At 33.3% G+C, this 25,488-nt stretch overlaps 2 protein-coding genes across 2 annotated transcripts; one reads left to right on the forward strand and one right to left on the reverse strand.

Moving 5' to 3' along the window:
* The first annotated feature begins 4,347 nt into the window (after positions 1-4,347).
* Positions 4,348-7,943, forward strand: LOC129321483 (protein SGT1 homolog A-like). Its single transcript, XM_054967251.1, has 10 exons — positions 4,348-4,729; positions 4,985-5,054; positions 5,335-5,459; positions 5,740-5,878; positions 6,308-6,404; positions 6,527-6,592; positions 6,862-6,997; positions 7,214-7,293; positions 7,430-7,534; positions 7,623-7,943. Exons 1-10 carry the CDS (start codon positions 4,570-4,572, stop codon positions 7,728-7,730), a joined length of 1,086 nt encoding a protein of 361 aa, XP_054823226.1. The 5' UTR covers positions 4,348-4,569; the 3' UTR covers positions 7,731-7,943.
* A 2,218-nt stretch (positions 7,944-10,161) lies between these two features.
* Positions 10,162-25,453, reverse strand: LOC129322155 (E4 SUMO-protein ligase PIAL2). Its single transcript, XM_054968244.1, has 16 exons — positions 24,254-25,453; positions 21,483-21,555; positions 21,290-21,355; positions 20,427-20,492; positions 20,266-20,348; positions 19,290-19,341; positions 19,133-19,204; positions 17,642-17,709; positions 17,515-17,563; positions 17,327-17,411; positions 17,136-17,237; positions 16,911-16,962; positions 14,119-14,170; positions 13,277-13,393; positions 12,285-13,157; positions 10,162-11,042 (listed from the first exon to the last, which is right to left on the reverse strand). Exons 1-16 carry the CDS (start codon positions 24,427-24,429, stop codon positions 10,449-10,451), a joined length of 2,580 nt encoding a protein of 859 aa, XP_054824219.1. The 5' UTR covers positions 24,430-25,453; the 3' UTR covers positions 10,162-10,448.
* Between the last annotated feature and the right edge of the window lie 35 nt (positions 25,454-25,488).

Consider the following 25,488-nt stretch of genomic DNA (forward strand, 5'->3'; position numbering starts at 1 on the left):
TATATTAACAACTTTTGCTTCTAAATTCACAACAATTCAGTAGTCATTCGCAACTCCACATTCATAGGTCTTGCTTTGCATCAGGTGTTGAAAATTTATAATTTTTCATTTACAACTTTTGTCCCTAAATTTGCAACAATGCAACAAGGAATTATAATTTATCAGTACCTTCTGTAAATTACTAAAACAGTAAAAATGAGTTACCACTCTAATATAAGAAATAACAACTTTTGTTAATTTAAATGACAAGAAAATCATAAAAAGTGACAACTATTAAAGGTTTTGTTGTCAATTATATGATCTATAACTTGCATCAAAATACCTTACAACTCTTTTGACAAAAATATATGAAGGGTTGAATCTTCTATATATAAGATGTTTCTGCTATGTCATATTCACAATCCAAAAAAACAACAGTCATCTTTGCACACTATACAAGACATAAGCCATATGAATTCACAAAATATACACAAAAAGGGTGTTATATCCACATCATATCTTAGTTTGGATTAGAATTCCTACAAGTCTTTCGTGTATGACCTAGTTGATGGTATAGAGAGCAATGATAAATCCTACTGTTCTTATATTTGTACAAAAATTTATGAGCAATGCTATGTTTGTATAATGCTTTTCTAAAGGTTTTAGCATGGGGAAAGGTCTACCCTGCACCTGATAACAAATCTCTTTACTTAGAAGAATTAAGCTTTGGCATTGATGTAGGTGCACTTTATACTACACATGTTAATGTTATATGTTCTCCAGAAGTTTGGCAAGTTAGACATTCTTTACCACTTTCAAAGGCTACATGTTCAAAATCATGATCTACAATAGCAGGAGAAGCAGAGTTTGGTTCCGAAAGTAATAAAATTTACTCTATCCTGCATTCACAATCTATCCAACTTCATGTGTCATTTACATTTACATTAACAATCACAACTCTAATTACTAAAATAACAACTATTATATAGTAAATGACAGCTTTATTTAGAGGAATTAACATAGTAACTTGCACCGATGCTTCCTTAATTGTTGTTTTTCTTCTGTCATTTCCTTTACAACCTATATATACATGACTGCTTCCAACATTATGCTTAAATAGGTAGCAATTTCATTATCATCAACAAGGTCTATAAAAGTCATTTCATCAAATCTCATAGTGTATTTCATGTCACTCAAATTAGTGTCAATAGCAAAACAAGATGATATCATTATTCTAAATTATTCAAGTGTCATCTCTTCTCTTATCATTTTTACCCTCACACTCCCCCCATCATATTGTATTTTACCTTTAATATTTTTTTACAAAATGTCTCCCCATGTAAAAATAACAAAATAGTGCCTTTCTAAAACTAAAAGCAAAAGAAGTTATTTTTCATGCCAACTTAAAATAATGAAATAGCCATTCATTAACATGTCTATTTCTCAAATATCATGATCACATATCTGTTATGTTTTATCTAACAATAACTATTCTTCTTATATTCAAAATTTTGTATTAGTTATTTACAACTTTAATTTATACATTTATAATATAACTGAAAATGATATATTATTTATTATTTATCCATGAGCAAGCATCCATACCCACATAATACAAAAAAAATGAAGACCTTAATTATTTACGCACATTAACTCATATCAACTTTAATTATCACATATGGGAGGAGAAGAAATTTATTCACGTATAGCAAAGCTAACAGAAGAAGAATGATTACTTATATACACCCATGTACAGTAGCTCAACAAAAAAAATGATGATGTATAGTAACTCACAAAAAAAAAAAAAGATAAATGAGAAGGAGAAAGAGGAGAAGCAGAAGCAAAAGGAAAAGAAGAAGACCGCGAAAAAGAGAACAAGAGGAGAACAAGAAGACGATGAAGTAGAGGCAAGAACGTGCACCAATTACTCTGCACTGAGGCTTGAGATTTTTATTTTATTTGAGGACAATTTGGTCATTTCTTTTAATTCTCTAATGACAAAAAAATTTCATGAGATTTCATGAGAATTATGCTATTTCGTGGGACTAATATGTCATTTAAATAATTTGAATGAATTTTTTTTATCATTTTTCCATTAAAATTTTTAAAATAAAAATAACAAAACTGGTTCAACTAGTTTGCCTAACAATTCTATCATTTTTTACTAGTTCAACTAATTCTCAAAATAAGTAATTCTTTTGTTATAATCAGATTGTATTTAGGATCAGTTCCTAGTTCAACTGTTTGAACTAATCAATCCAGTCCAGTTCTCATAATTAACATAGCCAAGTTTAATAGAAAAATCTGAAGAAAAAAAAAGAAAATCTAGAACAAAATCAGATTTCAGCAAAATTGAAGCCTACATTGAAGCATCGAACAACGTAGGAGTACGTAATAAGGAAATAGTTATCCTTTTTGTGATCTCTTGCTTGTGTGCTTCGTTTCATTTGGTTGTCCGAATGGATACCATGCGTGTAACTTTTGTAAGCGACTTTGTAGAAACAGAACTAGATGGCTTTAATTTTCTACTCCTATTCTTATTTTGTTGACGAAGTTGATTTGTTTATATAAAATTGAAAAAAAAAAAAGAATCGACATATGGAACTATGGAAGGCCAGAGAAGCACCCCCAGGAAATCATCACGAACTCTATCTTATATAAAATTAAAATTAAGATATTTTTAATTTTATTATATTTTTAACAAATAAAAAAATATTATTTAGATTTTCAATTGAACAATTTTTAAAGGATATAAGTTTAATTATACATTTTGAAATAGATTTTAATTACCAATTATTAGTTAATTAAATAATATTGAAAATTTGGTCGTCAATTAAATTTATTGAAAGTTTAACAAGTAAGTGACTAGGGTACATATTTAATATTCATTCTTGTATAGAAGATATTCATTCATATTTTTATTTGAAAATAATTATAATTTCTTTAGTTAATTGATAAAAACATTGTTAGATATATTTAAAATATTCATATACAATTTGAATTTGAATTGTTTAACTTTATATTCTTATGAATTCTTGCTTTATATCAATAACGTATTTTAATTTTATTATATAATTTTTTTAACAAATCAAAAACTTCAAATCATTATGTTTACAGTTTTCAATTGAGCATTTTTTATTATTTATAAAAAATTAATTATATATTTCGAAATAGGTTTTAATGGTAGTTATTAGTTTATTGACAAAACCTTTAAAATTTAATTACTGATTGCATTATTGAAAATTTAATAAGTAAGTTATAAATTATATTTTTTAAGTTTAAAGATCAAATAACTGAGGAAAAATTGTTTAGGATTAAATTATATCCTTTTTGGTTTTATCATATGGATAAAATTGTTCAAGATTTGCATGGAATCTTAAAAATCATGTAAATAAGAAATTTAGATATTTCCTCCATTCAAAAATAAAAGACATTTTTAACTGAATTTCATCCCCTAATAAAGTAATTACTTACTTTTAAACTAATCATATCTTTTTATATTTACTCTTATTAAATACTTTACAATAAATATGAAGTCATTATTAATAAAGACACTTTAAAAAAAAAGGTAATGATTACACATATAAAAAATAAAAATATCTTATATTTTTTAATATTTAATTTTTAAAAAAATATGTTACATTTTTTAACAAGGAGTATATAAATAGATAGACAGACATACTATTGTTTATTAATATAAGAAAAAATGAATTGCATATGAAAATTTAAAGATTACAAAATTATTAATTTAGATATTTCATATTAAATCTTCTTTATCATGACTCAATATAGTTATCAATTAAATTGATCAAAATCTTATGAAGAAAATTATAAATTATAAATTACTTATTCCGTTTCAAATTATAAAAGAATTTTGGAGGAATTTCATTATCCTATAATATAAGACAATTTAAAAAAAATTTTGTAATGATATATTGTTAATATTACGATTCAAGTAAAAAGAGAATCAATAATGATATTATAACATAATAATTAAATATGTACAGATATTTTTTTAAAGTTTATAATTTTATTTTAAAAAAATAAATTTATAAAGCATCATTACCATATTTATTGGCAAACGCAATCTTATCTTAAATTATTTTATAATTTAAAATAAAAAAGTATTACCATTTTTTAAAATCAAATAATCAATAAAACTTGTTTAGGAAAGTTTTGATTAAAAAGTTAAAAATCTGTTGATATTATGAAGTAATTCAAATTAAATTAAAGTGACATTCCTTCGTTTGAATTTATCTAGTTTTAAAGACATTATCCTTTTACCAGGCATGCTTTAGGATTCATCCATAAAAACATCACCGTATGACCGTGGATTTGCGATCGATTCCATTACCCACGATTTGCGATCGATTCCATCACCCACGATTTGTGATTTCTTCTACAAGACGAAACCACTTTAGTAATACTTGGAGCGAAAGGACGAAGTTTCTAGATAACAGTCGTCGAAAGCTAAGGTCGTCAAGTCAACCAGACCAGGTCTTTCTCTTTATTTGTTCAGAGCTGAGCAGCTCCTCCCCATCACTGAGACGCCTGAGATCTTGACTTCGGAAGTCTGCACGCGGCGTTACAATGGCAAGCGAACTTGAAAAGAAGGCCAATGAAGCGTTCTTCGAGGATGACTTCCCTCTCGCTGTTCATTTGTACTCTCAAGCAATCGACTTGGATCCCTCCAACGCCGATTTCTTTGCCGACAGAGCTCAGGCCCACATTAAACTCAACAACTTCACTGGTTCTTATTTCTCACTATTTTTTTTTTTTTTTACTTTTGTTGTGGTTGGTCATGTATATCCGTAAGTTTTTGGAGTGAATCTTGCTTTTCTTAAAGTTTTTCAATGTGTTTAAAAACGATGAAAGCAGCGCAATCAATTGCCTTCAATCCTGTTTGTTATGCGTATGGTGCGGAAAAAACAATTTTTTTGGCCGCTAGATTTGTCTTTTATGTGAAGATTGACTACTTGACTTGTGGATTTGATGTACTGAACAGAAGCGGTTTCGGATGCAAACAAAGCAATCGAATTGAACTCATGGTTGACAAAAGCGTATCTTCGTAAAGGGTCAGTGGATTTCATGATATTTGTGATTTACGTATTTTCCTCTATAATTGAAGTGCGCTCGCGCGTTTGTATCCTTGTTTTTTTTCCTCTCTTCGATGCTTTTCATTAGAAGCTTAGAACTGCTTTTGGAAGCGATGTCCTCTGCTTTTTCGTAATTACATGTTACAAAAATGATGCCTGGCATTTTCGTTTAAACATCAGATTAGTTTAGCACCTCTTTTTCAAGCAGGCCGTGATTAGTGTATCAATTGATGCGATATCTTCGAATTTGAAAATTCAGGACTGCATGTTTAAAGCTTAAAGAGTATCATACTGCCAAGGTGGCGCTTGAGACTGGTGCTTCACTGTGTCAAAATGATTCAAGATTCACCAAGTTGATCGACGAATGTAATCGCCATGTCACAAGTAAGTATCTACTCTATGACCTCTTAGAACACGTGGTTAGGATCATGTGCGTAACTTTTACAGAAGCATGTACGGCTGCGTTAAATTGTTTGGTGTATTACCGTCTTGTTATTTTCTGTTAACGATTGTTGACTTCAATTCTTTTTCCTGATACATTTCTTGTACCCTTTGAAATCCCATGTCTTAGCTTTGCAATCTGCTTTACGATGAGTTGGCGATGTCTCCTTTATTCTTTTTACATTATTTGGGTGGGTAACATGTCTCGTGTAAATTCTGTCAGAGGAATCCAATGGTCTCACTAACTCTTTATCAACAAATGGGGCAGCATTGACTGTATTGCCTACTAGAACTGAAGAAGATGAAAGATTTAGTCATGCGAGTCAAACACACACTGATACCTCTGCGAAACCAAGATACAGGTGGCGTCTGTTACCTTTTCTTTTCTCTTTATTTTTTTTAATTGATTAAAGCTCTTAGGAAGGTTAACTTGTAACATTATCTCCATCTTTCAACTTGTTTGTATGGTGAGATCGGATGCTTCTGTATCTGATTTTATCTTGTACTGTTTCCTTCGTAACATCACGTGAGGAATTTTTATCTAATAATTTTTTATTACGTTTCAAAATTAATGAGGAATTTGCTTGGGTGCTGTTTTTTTTTTTAATAATTTTTTTAACTGGATGCCATAAGAGCCGTATCCCTTGAAATTGTGAAACGTTTCACCGTATTATAATTGCTTCTCTCCTTTGTCTGTCTGTCTTCCTGTCTTATGCATCTACATGTCATTGTCTAAATGCATGTTGAATAACGTCGATCATATGGTTGTCTATTGATTATTGCTCGAACAGACACGAATACTTCCAAAAACCAGAGGAAGTGGTTTTGACAATTTTTGCAAAAGGAATACCCGCAAAAAATGTGGTGGTTCAGTTTGGTGAACAAATTGTAAGTTTATTATCTGGCCATCTCTTGTTTTCAGTGTGCTGGTCACCTCATATTTTGCTGTACAGAAGTATCAGATCTGTTAAAGACTCAATTTACTAAATGTGAAGCACTTATTTTGGCAGCTGAGCATTACTATTGATGTTCCTGGCCAAGAAGCCTATCGCTATCAATCTCGATTATTCGGAAAGGTATTGCATCATCTTAACTGGCTACTGAATCTATCTACTTCCTTTTAAATGTAGAAACTCTATGGAGAAGCATCCATTTTTTCATCCCTATAAAAATCTCACACTCAGGTTGTTGGTGGTGATATTTCATTACCCCTTGTCTGGGGCTTGTGGGGTGATTTATCAATAAGTTCTGTTTTGTCAGTGAAAATTTTAGAAATTTAGTTTATTGATCATATGATTTGTCAGTAATTTAACTTTTTTTTCTTCTCCTGCATGGATCAAAATAGATAATACCTGATAAGTGCAGATTTGAGGTGTTGTCAACCAAAGTTGAAATCCGTCTAGCAAAAGCTGAAGATATTAATTGGACATCTTTTGAATATGCCAAGGATGCACTTCCTCAGACAAAAAATATTCCATCAAGTAAGCTGTGCTGCTATACTGTGTTTCTAATTGTCATGACTATTGGATTAGTTGACTGTCTGGGCCAACAGACTCTCTAATTTGCTGCCATTTCAATTTATCTCTTTTGTTTGATGATGTAGATTCCTTAGTAGAATGATTGCTTGTACATTACTCTTGTTTCCTGTTGATAAACTTGCTTCTGATTTCTGAATCCTAATGGGTTTATATCCGCAGCTGGATCTCATAGGCCTACATACCCATCATCAAAGGCAAAGAAAGACTGGGATAAGCTGGAAGCTCAAGTAAAGAAAGAGGTATTTTATTTTATTTTAGTTCAATATGTATCCTTTCGATGTATCATGAACTAACAGATGTTTACATCTCATTATTGGAGAGCATGTGATGTGTTTAACAAGTAGAATATTGGCATGAAAATGATATGTCTTTCAGGAGAAGGAAGAAAAGCTAGATGGTGATGCTGGTCTGAACAAGCTGTTCAGAGATATATTCCAAAATGCAGATGAGGACATGAGGAGAGCGATGACTAAGTCATTTGTGAGATGCCAATTCTGTGATTGCTTAGTAAGATAAATAAAGATACATAGTTTTCTTTGTTAATCATTTAGCGCAAAATGCTTTGCAGGTGGAGTCCAATGGGACAGTGCTGTCAACAGACTGGAAAGAAGTGGGATCCAAGAAGGTTGAGGGCAGTCCTCCGGAAGGCATGGAGATGAAGAAATGGGAATACTGATTGACCCCGCAGTAACTGCAGTCGTAGCTTGATTTCAAATTATTTTCTCTCCTTGTTGTAAGAATTGTGGCTTCAAAACTTGCCTCCTTTCTTCTCAGAGACCAATAACTTTCTTTTGTTTGAAAAGACTTGTTGAGCTTGAATTAATGAGTTGTGAAAATCCCGTATTTGTGATCAGCTCCTGAGCTAATGAGTAAAACCATTTCTGGTGAAGGATTGATTTGATTATCTCAACTAGGCCGACCCATCAACCTTTGAGATCGGATACTGGCTAATTTTAATTGAAGCAAATTTTGCAAATCGAAATCGAACAGTAGACACAATGGGATGCAGCAGAGGACTTCGACAAGGAGCGTGCTCCATGTTCTGATGCTCAATGCAATAAGGGTGATAGGGAACGTGGCAACTCGAAAAATCCCTCGAGGAAGAGAACGGGCATTGTTATAGTGGACGAGTCTCATGCATTACGTAGTGATGAAGAAGATCTAATCTTCAAATGTATGAACCAGAGTAATGAAGAAGAAACGTGAGAGAAATGGTTTTTCAGAATGAGATTAGATATTAAATCAGAAAAGTCAATGGTTCATGGTTTGTATGGTTTAATCGAGTTAAATCAATAGTCAAAGGTGACATAATAGTTAAATTTAAAAAATTATATATATATAATAATTTAAATATAAGAAATAAATATAAATTATTAATTAACTTAAAAAAATTAAATATTTTAAGTTTATCATTACTTAACAAGCCATATGATATAACATAACATCAATTGATTAAAAAAATTGATCATTTTCTAAAAAAAAGATCAATAAAAAAATAAAGTTTTTTTTTAACAATTTAGTTCTTGAAAATCGGATTTGATTCTCAATCCGAAACGGTTGACCTGACTCAACCTCCAAATGAAAAAGTCAACGGTTCATGATTCATATGATTCAATTAGGTTAGATCAATTATCAAATTGGTGATATAATAATTAAATTAAAAAAATTATATATGTATATAATAATTTAAATATAATAAATAAATATGAAATTTCTAATTAACTTTAAAAAAATTAAATATTTTAAGTTTATCATGATTTAACAAGTTACATGATATAACATAACATCAACTGATTAGAAAAAGTGATCATTTCCTAAAAAAAGATCAATAAAAAAATATTTTTTTTTGAATAATCCAATTCTTGAAAATTGGATCTAATTCTCGGTCTAAAACACCCTAACCCAACTCAACCTCCAAAATGATTTTCATATATTGATTGAACGAGAATTTAGACTTGTCTTGTCCAATTTGATTTTTAAATCACTACAAAAAACATGTCGGTCTCTTTCTAGTTTTTATCATAACTAGATTGACATGATAAAGAATAATATTATGAAAATTATGACTGAAAAATATATTAATTTAAACAATATTTTTAGATTAAAATTTTTAAATTCAGATTCAAATTCAATGCAACCCACCTTTGAATAAAATTTGATAGATGCATGATATATATAGAGAGAGAGATGATATCTTGTATGAAAGAGTATTTTAATACCTTTATTGCATTTGTATTGAAAAGCCCTTAATTTTTTACGAGTAAATAATAATTTAACACTTAAACTATAAATTCAAAAGCACTTTGAATTTCAAACTCATTTTTAATGCATTTTCACTCCTAAATATTTAAAATCATGACACTCTACCCTACTATTAACTTTGTTAGTTGATTAGTTACAAAAAAAGACCCCAAAATTTTAATTTTTGGATTCTTTTATTTTTTTTTTTGTGATTTTTGAAACAATTACTCTCTCCATTCAAAAATATAAATTATTTTACAATAAGTTAAATATTTAAAATGTGAGACATTTAATCTTTTGAGATGTAATCATTATATTTTTTTTTTAAAATACCCTTATTGATGAATGACTTTATATTTATTATAGAGTGTTTAATAAAAATAAACATAAAAAGATAAAATTAGTTTGAAATTAGGTAACTACTTTATTAAAAAGTAAAATTTAATTAAAAATACCTTCAGTTTTTAACAGAAAAAGTAACTAATAAAGTTAACAGTAAGAGAAACATTGCCACAAATTTAAATGTTGAGGGACAAAAATGCAAAAAAAAAAAAGTTTAACATTTTAAATGTTCTTAGAACCCCATTATTTAAGGGCCAAATTGCCATTTTACCTTTTTTATCATTAAAACCAACAAGCATTGATCTTAGTACGAGAGACTGTAATTGCTTAAATACAAAATCTTAAATTTAAGTATGTATGAATATAGAAAATATTTTTAGGAGAGCTATCTCTAATTAAATTCGACAATACTCAAATCTGGCACAGTTAAATACAGCCGTTACTTGGGTGACCATTTTTTTTTTCTTTTTTTTCCCATTCCTTCTATCAAACTTAAGTAGCTCTCTCTCATGACAAAAAGTGGAGAACGATAACATCAGCATCCACATTCGTATTCACTTTGGAATGTGAATCTCATGCAAAACATCCTATAAACTTTATAATATACATTGACATAACGATATCTTCAAATACTAGTAGCAGAATTAGCTATTTCCAAACAGCAGTTCTATGCTACGGGGTATGTTTAACTATAAAACCATATTGACCCGAAAAAAGACTCCTCATGTACACTGTACATTTTGAACAAAAACAGCATGAAATATTAACTTGTTAGAGGATAATTACAAGCATTTATCATACCCAATGGGCACTACCTGGCGTGGGGTGATACAATAGTTGGTCGGACGGACGGAGGCGCCAGCGGCCTTGCAGTTTGCGCTGATTGAGTTGGCTCAATTATAAGCTGTCTAACAGCATCAGAATATTGCCGACCTGTGAGACTCCCACGCATTCGACCTGTCGGCCTCCAGTCCGAATCTGATTGCAAATTCAATAAACCAGCAGGCCTAGATATTGGCTGTGCTGGTCCTCTCACATTTCCACTCCGCTCACCAGACAAACCCCGGAAACTGTCACTGGCAAAAGACGAGGCTGCTCTGGGAATTTGGTGTTGAATTGGCAAGGGTGTTGACTGTCTGGCCACCCGCCCAGCATTCATATCCCTGGCTGGTTGGCCATTTGCTGGAATTCCTGCTGCCCGACTGATGCCAGATTGTGAACCACCCAATGGAATAGGAGATCGGGAGGAACGCACAGCACTTGATGACTGACCAATTGATTGAGTTCTTGGATTGAGAGCTTGCTGTAGGTGTGCATTTTGAAATCCACTTAAAAAGCTGGGTGTATTGTATGAATTTGGCAGTTGACTTGGTGCTGAAGCATTAGTTGTCTGTGGGGCTCGGCCCTGGGATTCAATGAAAGGCAAAATCATGTATACAAGTGATGCAAGGGATTCACAAATTCACTGCAATTTCATAGAAGGTATCCTGAAAATTGACTTGAACCACGTATAAGCTATGCAGCACCAGAAGTAATCATATAAGTCGTGCAAATCCACTAACACTAACACTACACACTGACCTATGCTGATTCACTAGCTGACCCATCCCCACTCAATAACAAAGCACAACACCACACATAGCAGCAAACACAAAACATAAAATGACCACAGTAGAAAAAATACACAAATGACACGAGCCACAAACACGAGACAAGTGAAGCTTAAAATAAGGCTCTTCTAATGGATTTAAATATTGATTTCCAAAGTATCGTGACCAAACTAACAGCAACAATAGGTTAGGGATAGGACACGAATGCTTAAACCATACTAAATATTGAAAAATCATGGGAGAAAGATTGGATTTCAATCTAATGTAACATTTTTTTGGCCAAAAATCTATCGTAACATTGCCAAACATCTATGATGCTACTCTAAAAAACTGCAAATTCCTGGAGACAGCAATTACTGTATCTCATTCTTTTAATATAAAAAATAAACTTTTAACAAGCCAAAATAAGCACAACTCATTCCTCAGACTTCATGTAATGCACAGAACCTGAAAACCCAAAAATAATGGGAGAAAGATTAGATTTCAATCTAATATAACATTACCAAACATCTATGATGCTGATCTAATCAACTGCAAATTCCTGGAGACAACCAATTACTGTAACTTATTCTATTAATATAACAAATAAACTTTGAACAAGCCAACCAATTTATAAGCACAACCCATTCCTCAGACTCCATGTAATGCACAAAACCCACATGTAATTATTTCTACTACATTTCCTTCTGGCCAAAAGGCCAAAAAAAGTTTCAATTACTTGACAACCTGGAAAAAAACCCGAGTGTAGCTAGTTAGTTTTGATATTCATAAACCCTTGTCAACTAAACAAGATACTCATTCAGTGCACTATTATTAACGTTCTTTCTTCTCCTATCCAATAGACCGCAACATATCAACCCAGAAAGAGAAGCAAGGAACAATACAATGGAGCATAGCAGTAGCATGTTATCATTTGACGTGGGGATTAAACATTATTCTAGGTAAGGCTAGGGAGTGCAGGAGGGAAAATGTTCCCCTATGTATATAGTCAACATCTTATAAAAGGAATAGTGGCAGGGATGCTGAATAAACTCAACCTGTGTTGCTGAGTGATGCTGCAATACAGATGAAGTTATGCCCACGACCTGAGGAAGATTCATAGTGGGTCGGGAGAAGTGCTGCCACCTTTCTGTATCACTCAGTATAGGACTGAGACCATTGGCTGGGCTGGACACAGAAACACGAGGAGCAACAGTGGAACTACTGGGCATCAAGGGACTCAAATTAGTTCTTGATCTTTGCTGTGGTCCCAATGCCTGGGATTGTGCTGGGAGGGCCTGAATTGCTACTGGATTCCTATTAACATGTCTTGGTATTTGTTGTGACCTCCCACTCTCATTGATAGCTGAATTCAAATGGTTTGGCTGCTGCATTTGGAAATTGTTTGGTGCAGAAAACTGATTTTGCAGAGTGGAGTTCAAAGGAAGAGCGATGCCATGATCCTCAGCTTCTTGATTAATTGCTTGAGAAATGGCATCAGTCAGAACAGGGTGCGCACAGTTGCCAACAACTGTTGGGGCATCCAACCTACCAGAAGCAAGGTGAACTCCAGTCCAAAAGTCATCTTCCACTTGAGTGGTCGCATCTTGATTCACCCCAGCAGAGTTCATACCCAAGGAAGTTAAAATTGGGACGGTAGATTGACTTTGAGGATCTGCCAGGGGAGGTTTTCTGTCAGAGGTTTCACAAGCATCCAATATCTCCATGTCATCATCATTGGTGAGGTCCAAAATATCCGAAAGAACCCCAGGGGAGCAAGTAGATTCTTTTGGCTCAGTCAGTTCCTTTCCAGAATTGTGGGCACCATTCTGCATTTTATCCACATTATCATCATCTTTGAAAACTGCTTTCCATGACCCATCTGCACTGATGACCACTTCCGTAACATTGTCACCCACATTTTTAAGGACCTATGTCAACAGATAAAGAAAGGTTTACTCTGCTGCCTTTTCACCCTCCTGCTCTATAGAAGTCAAAGTATAGTGTAAACAATAGCCGATTGAAAGATTATAGATGTGAATATACTTGCCTCAACCATATTTCGGTCAAGGCAAATATCTGCATAGCAGACATACTGATTGCAATGAGGGCAGCGCCAGGATGGCCTCCTTGAATTTATTTTGATGAAGTTAAAAAAATCAAAACACTGCAGAAAATAAAACAAACAGATATCCCTGTGAAGAGAAAAAAGGAGGGAATATAGCGAGGTAATAGAATCCATTAGCCCATGGATAGCTATATACAATTAACCCTAGTCAAAACAAGGTATAAATTCCACAGAATTCGATGCAGATAGCATTTTGCACATTTGATAACACCACAACAGCTAAGCAACTTGGCATTTGGCTTGAGCTATCTATAGGCACTTTTATCAGAATAATTGATAATTATGTATATTCTTTTTTTTTTTTAACACAAGATAATTATGTATATTCTTACTGGAGGTGTTTTTGTTTTGAAAAATATTAATTTCTGTTTGACAAGAAAAAGCTTCGACTGTTCAATTTACTTCCACAGCAGAAGATATATTATAATGCCATTCAACATGATTTTTATATTAGCCAAAACCAGAAAACTTTATTTTAAAGAAAAAATCACTTTTTCCTTGGAATAATTGTATTTTAGCTTCTGCAACATGTCCAGATGTATTTGAGCACTCTTCTTACATTCATTCTTGTGCTCAACCTATCTAAATCTTCTAGCTTAGATTTGGACACTTCAAATCTTATTCTAGATGACCTGTAACTGCCAACTTAAAGAAATTATTTTTAAAATTAAAAAAAATGTAGATAATTTAGAAAAGATAAGCACAAAGAGACCACTTGCATACCTAGACAGGCCCATATGTGATACTACTAAAGGAAGACTCACCTGGAAGTGTTTGCATGAGCGTCCTTTAACAGGAGTCTTGATACGTTTAAAGCTGTTTGGCACATGTAAAAGATACGTTATCAATTTGTATCATAAATCAGGAAATAAAAATGAAAAGGAAAAAAGTTATCTGCAAAAACTAATGAACTTTACTGATAAATGAACAATCTTTGTCTAACTTCGGCATAATAATGAGTGCAAAGAAGACAAAATAAGCTGCAAGATGAATAAAGCCAGAGCCCACAGAATGATCAAGGTCTTAAAAGAAGGGGGAAAAGATGAATTGGGTGCAGATAGGACCAGATACTAAAATAACACTGAAATATCCTTCAGTCATAAAACTCAGACAATAAAACAGAAATTAATCCTTTTTCACTTAAAGGAACGAACTAGGATTCAATTACAGCCATACCAGAGAAAAATATGAAGACAACAAAATAGAGAAACCGCAAAGGAAAAAAAAAACATTCCCCTAGCATTTGAGGGGCTAAGGACTCTCACAAACCCTTACTGAACCTTCACTCCTCAATACAAATAGCCAACCCACAGTGCTTTTGAGAGTATTTTGGATTCATTTTTATTTTTTTAATCAAATATTAAAACATGTAGGGCCCGCTTGGTATGATGGAAATGAGTGGTATGGAAATGGACGTGGAAAGGAAATTGGGAAAAATGTTTGTTTAGTATGATGGAATTGAAAAATTTACTAATTCCAATTCCCCAAAATTGGCAGAATTAGCTTCCATCATAAAAGCTCAGTTTTCAAATTCCATCTTTCCTTTTTTCATTTTTTTACCCCTTCCTCTCTAATCCAGCTCCTGTCAACCTTCCCACTGCCTGTGAATGTCACAACATTGGCAACCTCTAGCAACCAGCATTGGCGACCTCCAAAACACACAATTCCTCCTTCAATAAAACTTTTCAGTGACAGTGACAGATCTCACGAACTAGGGTTTGTGATCCCTACGTCTTCCTTACTTCCTCAGCAACCACCACCATTGTCTCCTCTTCACCACCCGTTCTCCACAATTTTTGTTAGCATCTGCTCAACAACGATGACTCCTCCTTTTCTCAGATCTCAAGCTTCGTTGTCCTCTCTACATCTTCAATTCTTCATCTTCTCTACCATGTTTCAAATTTATTTTCTGATTTTGTGTCATTTTTCAAATCTGCTTTATTCTGTTGATGATTTTAGTTGTCGTCGATAGGGGTGGGTGCTGTTGACTGTCGAGGGTGGCTCTGCAAGTTTTTTTTTTTTTCATTGAGCAAGGGTATTTTGGTCTCTTAGCACTATGAAAACACATTTTAATTAAAAATTATATCATAATTCTATGAACATACCAAACATGCTTTTAATCCCCATTTCCACTTTCATATCCATCTTGATTTCCATTAAAATCACTTCCATTGTACCAAATGGGGCATTAAGGAAGGCAAATATAAGTCATTGAGGAAGTTATTGAGAGGGACCTTTTGTTGAACGGTTTGTCAAGATTTGGTTGTTGATAAAACATAATAGCTTAATGCAATCCATATAGCCAGCTCCACTTGGAATAAGGCTTGTTTGTTGTAATCAAATAAAACTAACTTTTCTTTCCCATGTTCTTAACATCAAACCAAACAGATTTATGGCAATGAACATACCATTATTCCATTGCTTAATATTCTATTTCGCTTGGTTGCCATCCTTTCCAAAAATCAAACAATCCCTTTGATGTATGAATTGTATATTAATATACATATGGTAGTCAGTTAGTTTATTTGTTGGTTGGTCAGCAATGGCTATTAAGGGTTAAGAACTAATAAGGCATATAAAAGGTGGTGTCTGCACTGATTTGGAATTATGCTTAATGAGAAATTTAATTCTGTACCTCTATCTTGTCCCTCTGTTCGCTTCTCCTCCCCCCCCCCTTTTTGACTACCACTCTACAACTGTGGGGTGTCAAAGCCAACCTTCCCCAGCCCTATATGCCTAAAACTTGTCCTCAAGCAACCCACATTGTGATGGCAGAGCAAATAGAGGAACACTTGAGTGTTGGAAGAAAATTTTCTGCGGTTGCAGAACATACTTGATCAATTACAAGCATTAATGGCCCATATTGCAAGGCTTAGCCAGGAACGAGAGGAATCTGGAACCATGGGCGTACAGTGAACAGAAGGAATAGCCAGAATGTCCATGGTCTGAGAGACCCCAGAGAGACAAGGTGGAAGTACAAAACTGAATTTCCCATTAAACATAATTCTGACTGTCCATACAGCCTCTTATATGCTCTATTAATTCTTAACCCTCAACACCTAATACTACTGACCAACCAACCAACCAACCAACATATGAATAAATTTACAATTCACACATCACCCTTGATTAGGAATCAGGACCAATGGAAGCCTTCAAATGTATGAGCATAATTTAGATTTTTATTAACAATTAAGTAGCTTTAACAATTTGTTTTTTATGGATGAGTTGTCATGATTTTTTCACATCCAACTGAGGATAGACATCTTGAAGATTATCATAAAAGAACTACAAAGATGGAGCAGCAAATGAAGCTAGCAACCCCCATAATTCAAACTCAAAATTAAACCAATAATTTGTTTGGATCCTTCTGCTTCAAGATGGGCCACAAGTCACGGCCACTACAGTTCAAGTGTTCAGCAATGCCAAAGAAGTCCACCAATCTTTTCTGATGGATAGATTCCACGCACCAAAAGACTCAAAAACAAAGCAAGCAGAAGCTGGGGAAAAAGGAAAAGATTGACCACAATTATAAACAAAGAAGATCAGAACATACCTTATGGGACAATTAAGTGAAATTTGTGATGGACCCTCGATTATATCAGAATCTAATTATACAAAAAAGAAAAAAAGGAAAAAGAAAGAGAAACAACAAAGTCACGCATTCAACATTTAACCCAGTCATGGAAAAATCACAATGTGCTGTGACCTATAAACTAACTAAAGAAAATGAAGCAGCAATCATTTTATTGAACAATTTATGCTAATTATCCAAGTATACCTGAATCGAGTGAGGTAACAGCAGGCTGAACATAATCCGGAATAACTGGATCCTCAGGCAAAGATTTGAGACTCATAAAGGCAACAAGTACAAGATAATCACCTTCACAATGAATAATGTAAAAGTCACATATATTAAGCCATGAGATGATAGGATCATAGGAAAATGAGAGATTTCTGTTCAATACTCACCATTAAATTGGCCAATAACCTGAAGAAGATTCGTTCCATATTTAAGCATACCAGTCACATTTGTTGGCATTTGTGGTCCAGGGTCCTAGAAAATGAAGTTAGGGGGGGGGAGAAAAAAATAATGTCAAGCCTATGAAAAAAAGTCCTGAGAAATGTTTCACAATATATCTGCAAGCATAAAAACAAACCATCATAACATTAGTCCTTTTGTCTACTCCTTTTCCATTGAGAAGAAAGCTACAAAAGACAAGATAAGTGTTAAACACCTTCCACTTCCGCACAATAAAAGTAAAAAAAGGTTAGAAATGATCAAACCTGACTTGTTGAGGAGTTACGAGGCATGCAGATGTCTCTAAGTTATCTGTCTGTGCTACCAATAACCACTGCCGGTGAAAATATGAGATGCAAGTTAGATGTATAAAAATAAGAGAAGTATTGTGCGGGAAACCTAGATTTATTGCATTTATTTCTTATGATAGGATAATGAGTAGGTGCTGCCCGTGTAGTGTATCTTGACATTTATCATAAATATTTGCTATTGTTGTATAAATTCCCATGCTTTGTATGATATTTTGCAATCAATGACATTAATTCAAAGCCATATGATGCTTCTCAAACCCACATGGTATTAGAGTGCCTGTTCTGAAGATAAATTTGTCTGCTTCTGCTTGCTCTTCTCAAATAGTTAGAGAGCATTGTGATTATGAGTTAGGGAAGATTCGGTCCACCATTAATTGTTGGCCGTTGAGGTCACCTCTCACCTAGGGATAATCAAAAGCATCCAATCAACCAGTCCTTGAATTCCAGCAGCCATCCATGAAGCATGTAACTCTCGTGTATCAACAAAAGAAATTTTGACCTCATCCACACACCAGCACGTGGAGGTGCATGTGGCAGCTGTTCCTCTGGCGATTGGATTGATTTTGTTGGTGTCAAAACACATTATTTCTGGTCAAACCTAGGTACTTTTCATTTCCAACCACTCAGGCATTGGGGATGCGGTATTATAGAAGCCCAAAGCATGTGACTCATGTTTTAGACAATGGGAATCTCCCTTTGGTGCGAATAATCTCTTTGCTAAAGGAATTGGTGAGATAGACTATCAACCTTCAAAGCAGGTTTTTGACAGCATTTCTAGAGGCAATAGAGGCATGTTTGTTTAGTCTGTGTAAGACAAAAAAGCCAGGGCTCAAATTTGGTGAGTTAGACACAACTTCTTAGTCGAGTCAGATTTTTATTCCATCATCATTATAAACCCAGAAGGGTAATTTCATTCAAACCTTAAGATCTTCAAAATTAAAACACTGTGGATTGTTGACTCTGAAGCATCAAATCATGGCTACAACAACAACAACAAGAAGCCTTATCCCACTAGGTGGGGTCCGCTACGTGAATTATATGATGCCATTGTGCTCTGTTATTTATTAAGTTTTTAATAATATTGTTAATTAAAAGGTCTCACTCAAATCATGACTAATTACTATCAATTGTTTTCAACTTATGTTCCATGTGCCTGAAATCTAAATTTAAAATGGCAAATGGCTCTCTTGCTCTTGTTGATGGGAAGGAAGCACTTGTATTTCAGATTCTATTACTTTGGCATCAATCATTCAAGTGCCAAAATTAGCATGTAATTTATTGTTTGCTAGCCAATTAACTAAACAATCCAACTGCTGTGCTAAATTCTTTACATCCCATTTTGTTTTTTAGAACCTATCATCAAGGATGGTGATTGGAAGTGCAAAGGTGTACAAAGGGCTCTATTACACCATGTTTACAAATAAAACAATTTTAAAAACTTCTTACAATTTTATCCTGCGGAGAATGCTCTGTACTCTTTGTGATATGAAAATCAGTTACAAAAGCTCCATATCCAGGCTGCATGGTAGGTAAAACATAAAGGAATATACAATATGTTATCAACAAAATACAAAACAAAATAAGACAGTGGCTTGGCAATCACCTTGACTTCAAGTGATGCAAGTATCTGCCCCATTTTCAAATTTGGATAAAACCTGCAAACACATACATATAGAGAAACAACTATGTCATGTAAAGGGAGTGGCTCATCCAATACTTAAAAATTTAGTCCTTCTTAAAATAACATGCACCAATCATAGAGGATGACCTCCAGGGTCCAAGAAATAAAAACACTCAAGCAAGAATTCATAAGTCATAACTGTGCACAGTACATAAGTTTTTCACTAAAACCTTATTCTGGTTCTCTAAAGAAGATCTAGTATCAATTGACTACCTAAGAATTCTGGGTACATTCACTGCCTATCAAGTATAATTTTGTTCCAATTTCATACTTCCAGAGGTACTAAAAGTCTAAAACGATACTACGCAATCCTCCAAGAATTAAATATTGAATAGTTGAAACCGAATCAATTGTTCTGGTACTTTAGTGATGAAAATATGTGAGATGTCATTTGATAGTAGTTACCTTTGAAAGACCAAAAAAGGGCTTTGGTCTATTTTTTTTAAACCCAACTTAGATTCCATGTTGTAACAAAAATTAAACAAACAAAGAAAAATCATGAAAACCAATCATTCTTAGATTTCATAGTTTTCCCCTTTTCGGCAGCATTTAAACCAAGAACTCAAAAATCTAGTACATATAAAAGCAAGATGGCATGCATAAGACTCCATGCAAAGATGGTAGATGACAATTATAAAAGTATCCAGGAAAACTCTGACTCGCTTACAACCAAACAATTGTTTTTCACCCAAAGAAAAAAACAATTGCAATTGTAATAATACAAATATTTATAAATTATAAAGCTCTTTGAAATTCTCATAGTAAAAATTCAATGCTTACCTTCAGAACAATTGCAAATTACATAAAAACACTGTAAGCCACTTTTAGTTCTTTTAAATTAAAATTATTTGAAAAAATACAATAGAAATCATGCAGAGGAAGTGATAAGGGCTCCAACCTTTCCATTATTGTTGAAATTGTGGACTGGTAATGACTAGGTCCAGCATTAACATCCCCTGTACTACAGTAGCTCTTCCCCATCTGCATGAAGAGAGATGATCATCATAAATAAGATGATAACAAGCCACATAGCACACAAGAAATAAGATATAAGCATACCTCATTAAAAATAGTCAAAAGATCTTCACTGTCTTTCGGGTGGAACCATTCGAGGTTGCAAGCATGCTGTGTGAGTAGAAGATCCACAAATAAATCAACGTTATGGTGCCTAACTGGAGAAGTGCACTAAATGACATCATCAACAACAAGAATATGCCTTATCCCACTAAGTGAGGTGAGCTGATTCATATACTTCAAGATCATGTACTTTTCTTCAAGATGACATCATATACTTAAAAAGGAATCCATGATTCAAATTAGTCTCCACCTGATTGCAAAGACCCATGATCAAGATTTAAATTTTAACTTATCTTCAAGATGATGGAAGCAGCTTAGCTTAGTTTTTTTTCTAGCTTTTCCTCATATCAAGCCTCGTGCTTGCCTTTCTACTCAGGAAAAAAAAAACTAACCAATAACAGACAGAAGTTCATGAATTTTGAAGTGGACTTAGGGATCTATATGACAATCATTTTGATGCTATAAACAAACCTGAATTGTAAAGAGATTCAATTAAGGGATCTATATAATCATCAATTTGAAGATATAAACAAAATATTTCCCCTCAAATTTCTCCTGCTATAATATCAGATTCAGGGATCGAGATGATCTTAATCAATTTGATAGTACCCCAAAAAAAAAAATTCAAATGATATTGTTATAATGTAAGTTTCATGTGACATATAACATTACAGAATACTTAACTAACTTCTGTTGTAGTCAATAAGTAGCCTGCCTCATAACTGATGAGTTCTCTCAATACTTTAAAAGATTTAGAAACAAATGGAGTCATTATAATTAATGGCAATTCAAGAAATTATTAATAGCACTATCACAGAGAAATGCACATCACTGGATATTTTCACCTTTACAGATATCATCAGAACCATAATAGCTGCTTCTAAGAAATGAGTATATTTCTGTTGACATATCTGCAGGAAAAAGGAAAAGTAAATTATTTTTTATAGCTTTCAATTTACATGCTTAATATAATGTTCATCAAAACAAAGATGCACTGCCCCTGTGGGAGAAAGTGACATTTGGATCACTGGAAATCACCTGTTTCAATAATTTAGGCAAATCTTGAGCTTTCACTGGAATTTCATTATTGGCAAGTGCATAATCAATACCTCTGTCAAAGTAAATTTCATCAAACCCATCATACTAGTAAAATAGTGAAACAGATTCAACTCAATCCACAAGAATTAAATATCAGGTCAAATTTCAAAAGAATGAATAGTACAACATATGCAAGAGCCATGCAAATGAGAAAATAAGGCAATATTGAATCCCATTGTGATCATAAGGGGGCAGTACAAAATCTAGAAAATGAAAATTAATCAAATAATTTTCTTCTTAAAAGAACCACAGTATTACAGAGACTACTATAAGGCAAAATACAATTAAGAATGTTGAAAATTAGACAGTCAGGCTAGAAAATATCTAGCTTAAACAATTTCAGGAAAAATGAACAAAACCAAATGCTAGCCATTAGTAATCCACATAAAACAAACAACAACAAGAAGAAGCTTCATCCCACAAGGTGGGATATGGATTGCACAATACCATCGTACTCTATCATCAACCAAATCTTTGAAAATATTGTTAATCAAGAACTCTCGTTCAATAACTTTCATGAGTATTTTTTTTAGTCTTCCTCTACCATTCTTTATAGAGCTAAAGACTATTTGTTCCACTCTCCTCACCAATGCCCTCATGGCCTTTTCTTTTCACCATCTCAAACAATTTTCTATCATTTTCCACGCAATAAATATTGCACCAACTTTTTCTCATATATGCTCATTAGTCATTACCAATTATATCCTTTCGTGTATACCTACAGATCCATCTCAACATTCTCATCTCTGCTACTTCCACTTGATACTCTTATCGTCCTTTCAAAGCCCAATGTTTACTACCATATACCATGGCTATTCATATAGTAGCTTAATAAAACTTTCCTGTAAGCTTCTTAGGTACTTTTCAATTACAAATAACTCCTTTAGCTTTTCTCCATTTAAACCACTCAACTTGTCTATGTGCAACTCCTTTAGCAATCCACATAAAAATAGAAAAACATTTAACTCATAAAAAACAAGTTGGAGGGCTTAGCTCCTAACACAGGATAAGTAGAGTTTTTATTTATTTTATCAATAGAGGTGTTTGAACATAGAAAACTGTTATCTCCTCTTTTTTTTTTTTATTAGCATTAAATGTTATTTGAGTTGTTCAATAAGATTAGAAATTTAGGATTAGGATTTTTCCTTCAATAGCTTAGGGTGCGTTTGGAAGTTTAGAATGGAGTGGAGTGGAACAAACATTAATGGAATGAAATGCAACAGAACGTTCCATTGTTTGGGATTTATGAGGGGAAAGAATGGTCTTATTTAAACATTGTTTGGAAATTATTATTAAATGGATGGAAAGGAATGGAACATAAATTTTTCTTTTCAATATTACCCTTCATAAGTTAACTCTATTCGAAGGATGTGAATGTTGCTTTAACTTCCTCATATTGCATAATAATTTGGTAATAATATCTTCCAACAACGTTTCATCCAAAAAAAAAAAAAAATCTTCCAACAACAACAACTATTCATACTACATAAATATGCACATTAACTATTGCGATAGAGAGAAAAGGTGAATTACTCAACACGGTGGAGATTACAGGAGAGCCGAGAGGAGTTCAACAAAGTGTGGAAAATGAGATGGTGCTATACAGTGGTAACTAGATATATACGGTTACTATTGCAGAGTTAGTTTATAAGCATTAATTAGGGTTAGTTTTGTAATTATGATATTAATTGTTAGTCATTCCATCCTTAACACCCTCCCCCCTTGGAAGGAGAGAAAAAATTGAGTTGATGATATCAAGAGATGGCTTAGGAGGCAATCTCCGACAATGCCACCTCCTCTTTTTTTTTAAAAAAAAAAAGCAAAAATCTTCCAAACAATAGCTTAGCTTGAGCCCTTTAAACATCCCACTCCATTCCATTCACCCCTAAAAGAACTCCCAAACAATAGTGTAAAAATTTAATAAAAATAATGACGCCTTTAATGATTGACTACTTTGTTGAGAAATTTGAGAATTTGTTATTATTTGTTGTCATGTTGCCTTCCATACTTCTACATCACTTATTGCAGCAGAAATTCAAATTCAACAACTTCTCTATTTAGTATGAGATGCAACATTGTTTTCAAACAGACTCCAAGCCTTGTGAGTTATTAATTGTAATATCTTGTACTTAACCAGAAAACATGAATACAAGAGAAACACTCACCTATCTGTGAAAAGGTAACTACATATCCAAGAGACAAATAACGCCACCATGTCAACACCCTAACAAAGTATCTATTTGAATCTATAAACAGCCATTCACAATTAATATTGCCAATTTTTTATGTATATTTTCTTTACTAACCCTCCTACATCCTGATTTAGCGAAAATGACATCGTTCTAGGCTCTGACTAGGGGAGGAACGCAGAGGCAGGAATTCCTGAGCCCCTATTCCAAATTTCAGATCCTGATAGGGCAAACACTCAATAGACATGCGCCAAAAAGAAATGGAGAAAACAACGAATGAAGACCACTCGACTGACTTCGTTATCCATTTTCGTTCCATTACAAATTCTGACAAGCCCTCACAATACCGCTGTCACCTCCTCGAAGTAATGTTGTTTCAGGAAAAATTGCAGTTCCTCGACTAAACACGAACTCATTACTAATCAACAAGCTCACAAAAAGCTCACGGAACACACAATAAAGAATTCTATGCAGAACAAACAAAGAAAAAGACGGAGAATAAATATTCCAACAAAAAAGTACCTCGAGAGGGAAAGGCAGAGGTTGAAGAATTCACCAGGGTCGGGCGGGTTGCCAGGCTGAACATGCTGAGCTAGTCGGTCTGCAACGGCGTTGATTCTATAGGAATTGATTAATGATGGCGATAAACTGTTTCCAACTCCTGGGTCGGATCCGGCTAACGGCTGTCTCGTTAGCATTGTGCTATTCCCGAGGGCCTCGCGTTTCCTCTTGCCGCACCGAACTTCTGCTTGGGGGAGGGTGAGCGGGGTTGAAGTGCAGGTTTACTAACCGGGCAGGGGAAACACCATGGAATGGATTATGCTTCTAGAAAAACACAAAATCGAAACTTGAGTTCTGAAAATAAATTTGGTTTTTGGATCAAAGACATTTTTAAATTTGCAAAATATAATGTTTTTCCCATATTTTTTCCGTCTCTAAACTTTGACTAAAAAATAAAAACAATCTACCTCGTATGGATTTTTTTACACAAAATAATTTAGTTTTTATAATTTTATAACTCGTTATAATTTTTTTTTTGGGTCAAACAATGAGAAAATTTCATTAACTATCAAAGGTAAAACAGATCCAGAATGCTAAAGCTAACTACAATTTAATACCTCAATAAAAAAACTAAATTGTGTAAAATCAAAACTCAGCAACTAAATTAATAATTAAAGAAGTGTAGAGACAGAGCCTTTGAAATATTATGTTTGACAAGTTTTTTCTTTACAAATCAAGGAATCTCATGACAATTTTATTTCGATTGTTGTAAATCACAGACTGAAAGTAACATACATTTAAACCAATTTATTGAAAAAATTCATAGTTATTTAAAATTTTAAATATAATTCAATGCTTCTCTATATCATTGGTCGCCTTTTTATTTATTATTTGCAACTATAAAAACCTCAAACAATTGTTTGGATAAAGAGAGGAGATAATAGCATTTTCCCGATTACCCACGCTAATCCTATCAATTTTAAATTATAAACAATATAAATTAATGGGTTCTAGAGTGTACATAGATACATATATTATAATCATCTTTAGCAATATCGTTCTCATTTTTCTTCATGTGTTCTCAACACTTTCATTATAAATACTTGTATAATGTGTCTCATTTTTAAGAATACGAAACCTTCTCATTTTATATCCATACCAATTTTCCATTAAATTTCAAAGAAAATATAGAATATGGGAAATTGATCACATAAATCTTCTGCATATATCATTGCCAAAAAATGAATAATAAAAAT

This window comes from Prosopis cineraria, unplaced genomic scaffold (assembly GCF_029017545.1).
Source record: "Prosopis cineraria cultivar Desert tree isolate PC_DT_omini unplaced genomic scaffold, ASM2901754v1 PC10, whole genome shotgun sequence".
In the NCBI taxonomy this organism is placed as follows: domain Eukaryota; kingdom Viridiplantae; phylum Streptophyta; class Magnoliopsida; order Fabales; family Fabaceae; genus Prosopis; species Prosopis cineraria.

Bases quoted from the DNA above. Each gene is read 5' to 3' on its own strand.
- LOC129321483 (XM_054967251.1), top strand. From the start codon at position 4,570: ATGGCAAGCGAACTTGAAAAGAAGGCCAATGAAGCGTTCTTCGAGGAT. The intron at 4,730-4,984 runs GTTCTTATTTCT...TGTACTGAACAG, and splicing joins TAAACTCAACAACTTCACTG to AAGCGGTTTCGGATGCAAAC. The intron at 5,879-6,307 runs GTGGCGTCTGTT...TTGCTCGAACAG, and splicing joins TCTGCGAAACCAAGATACAG to ACACGAATACTTCCAAAAAC.
- LOC129322155 (XM_054968244.1), bottom strand. From the start codon at position 24,429: ATGCTAACGAGACAGCCGTTAGCCGGATCCGACCCAGGAGTTGGAAAC. The intron at 19,205-19,289 runs GTGATTGCCAAG...CCTACCATGCAG, and splicing joins TTGCATCACTTGAAGTCAAG to CCTGGATATGGAGCTTTTGT. The intron at 13,158-13,276 runs GCAAGTATATTC...CTGTTGACATAG, and splicing joins TTGACCGAAATATGGTTGAG to GTCCTTAAAAATGTGGGTGA.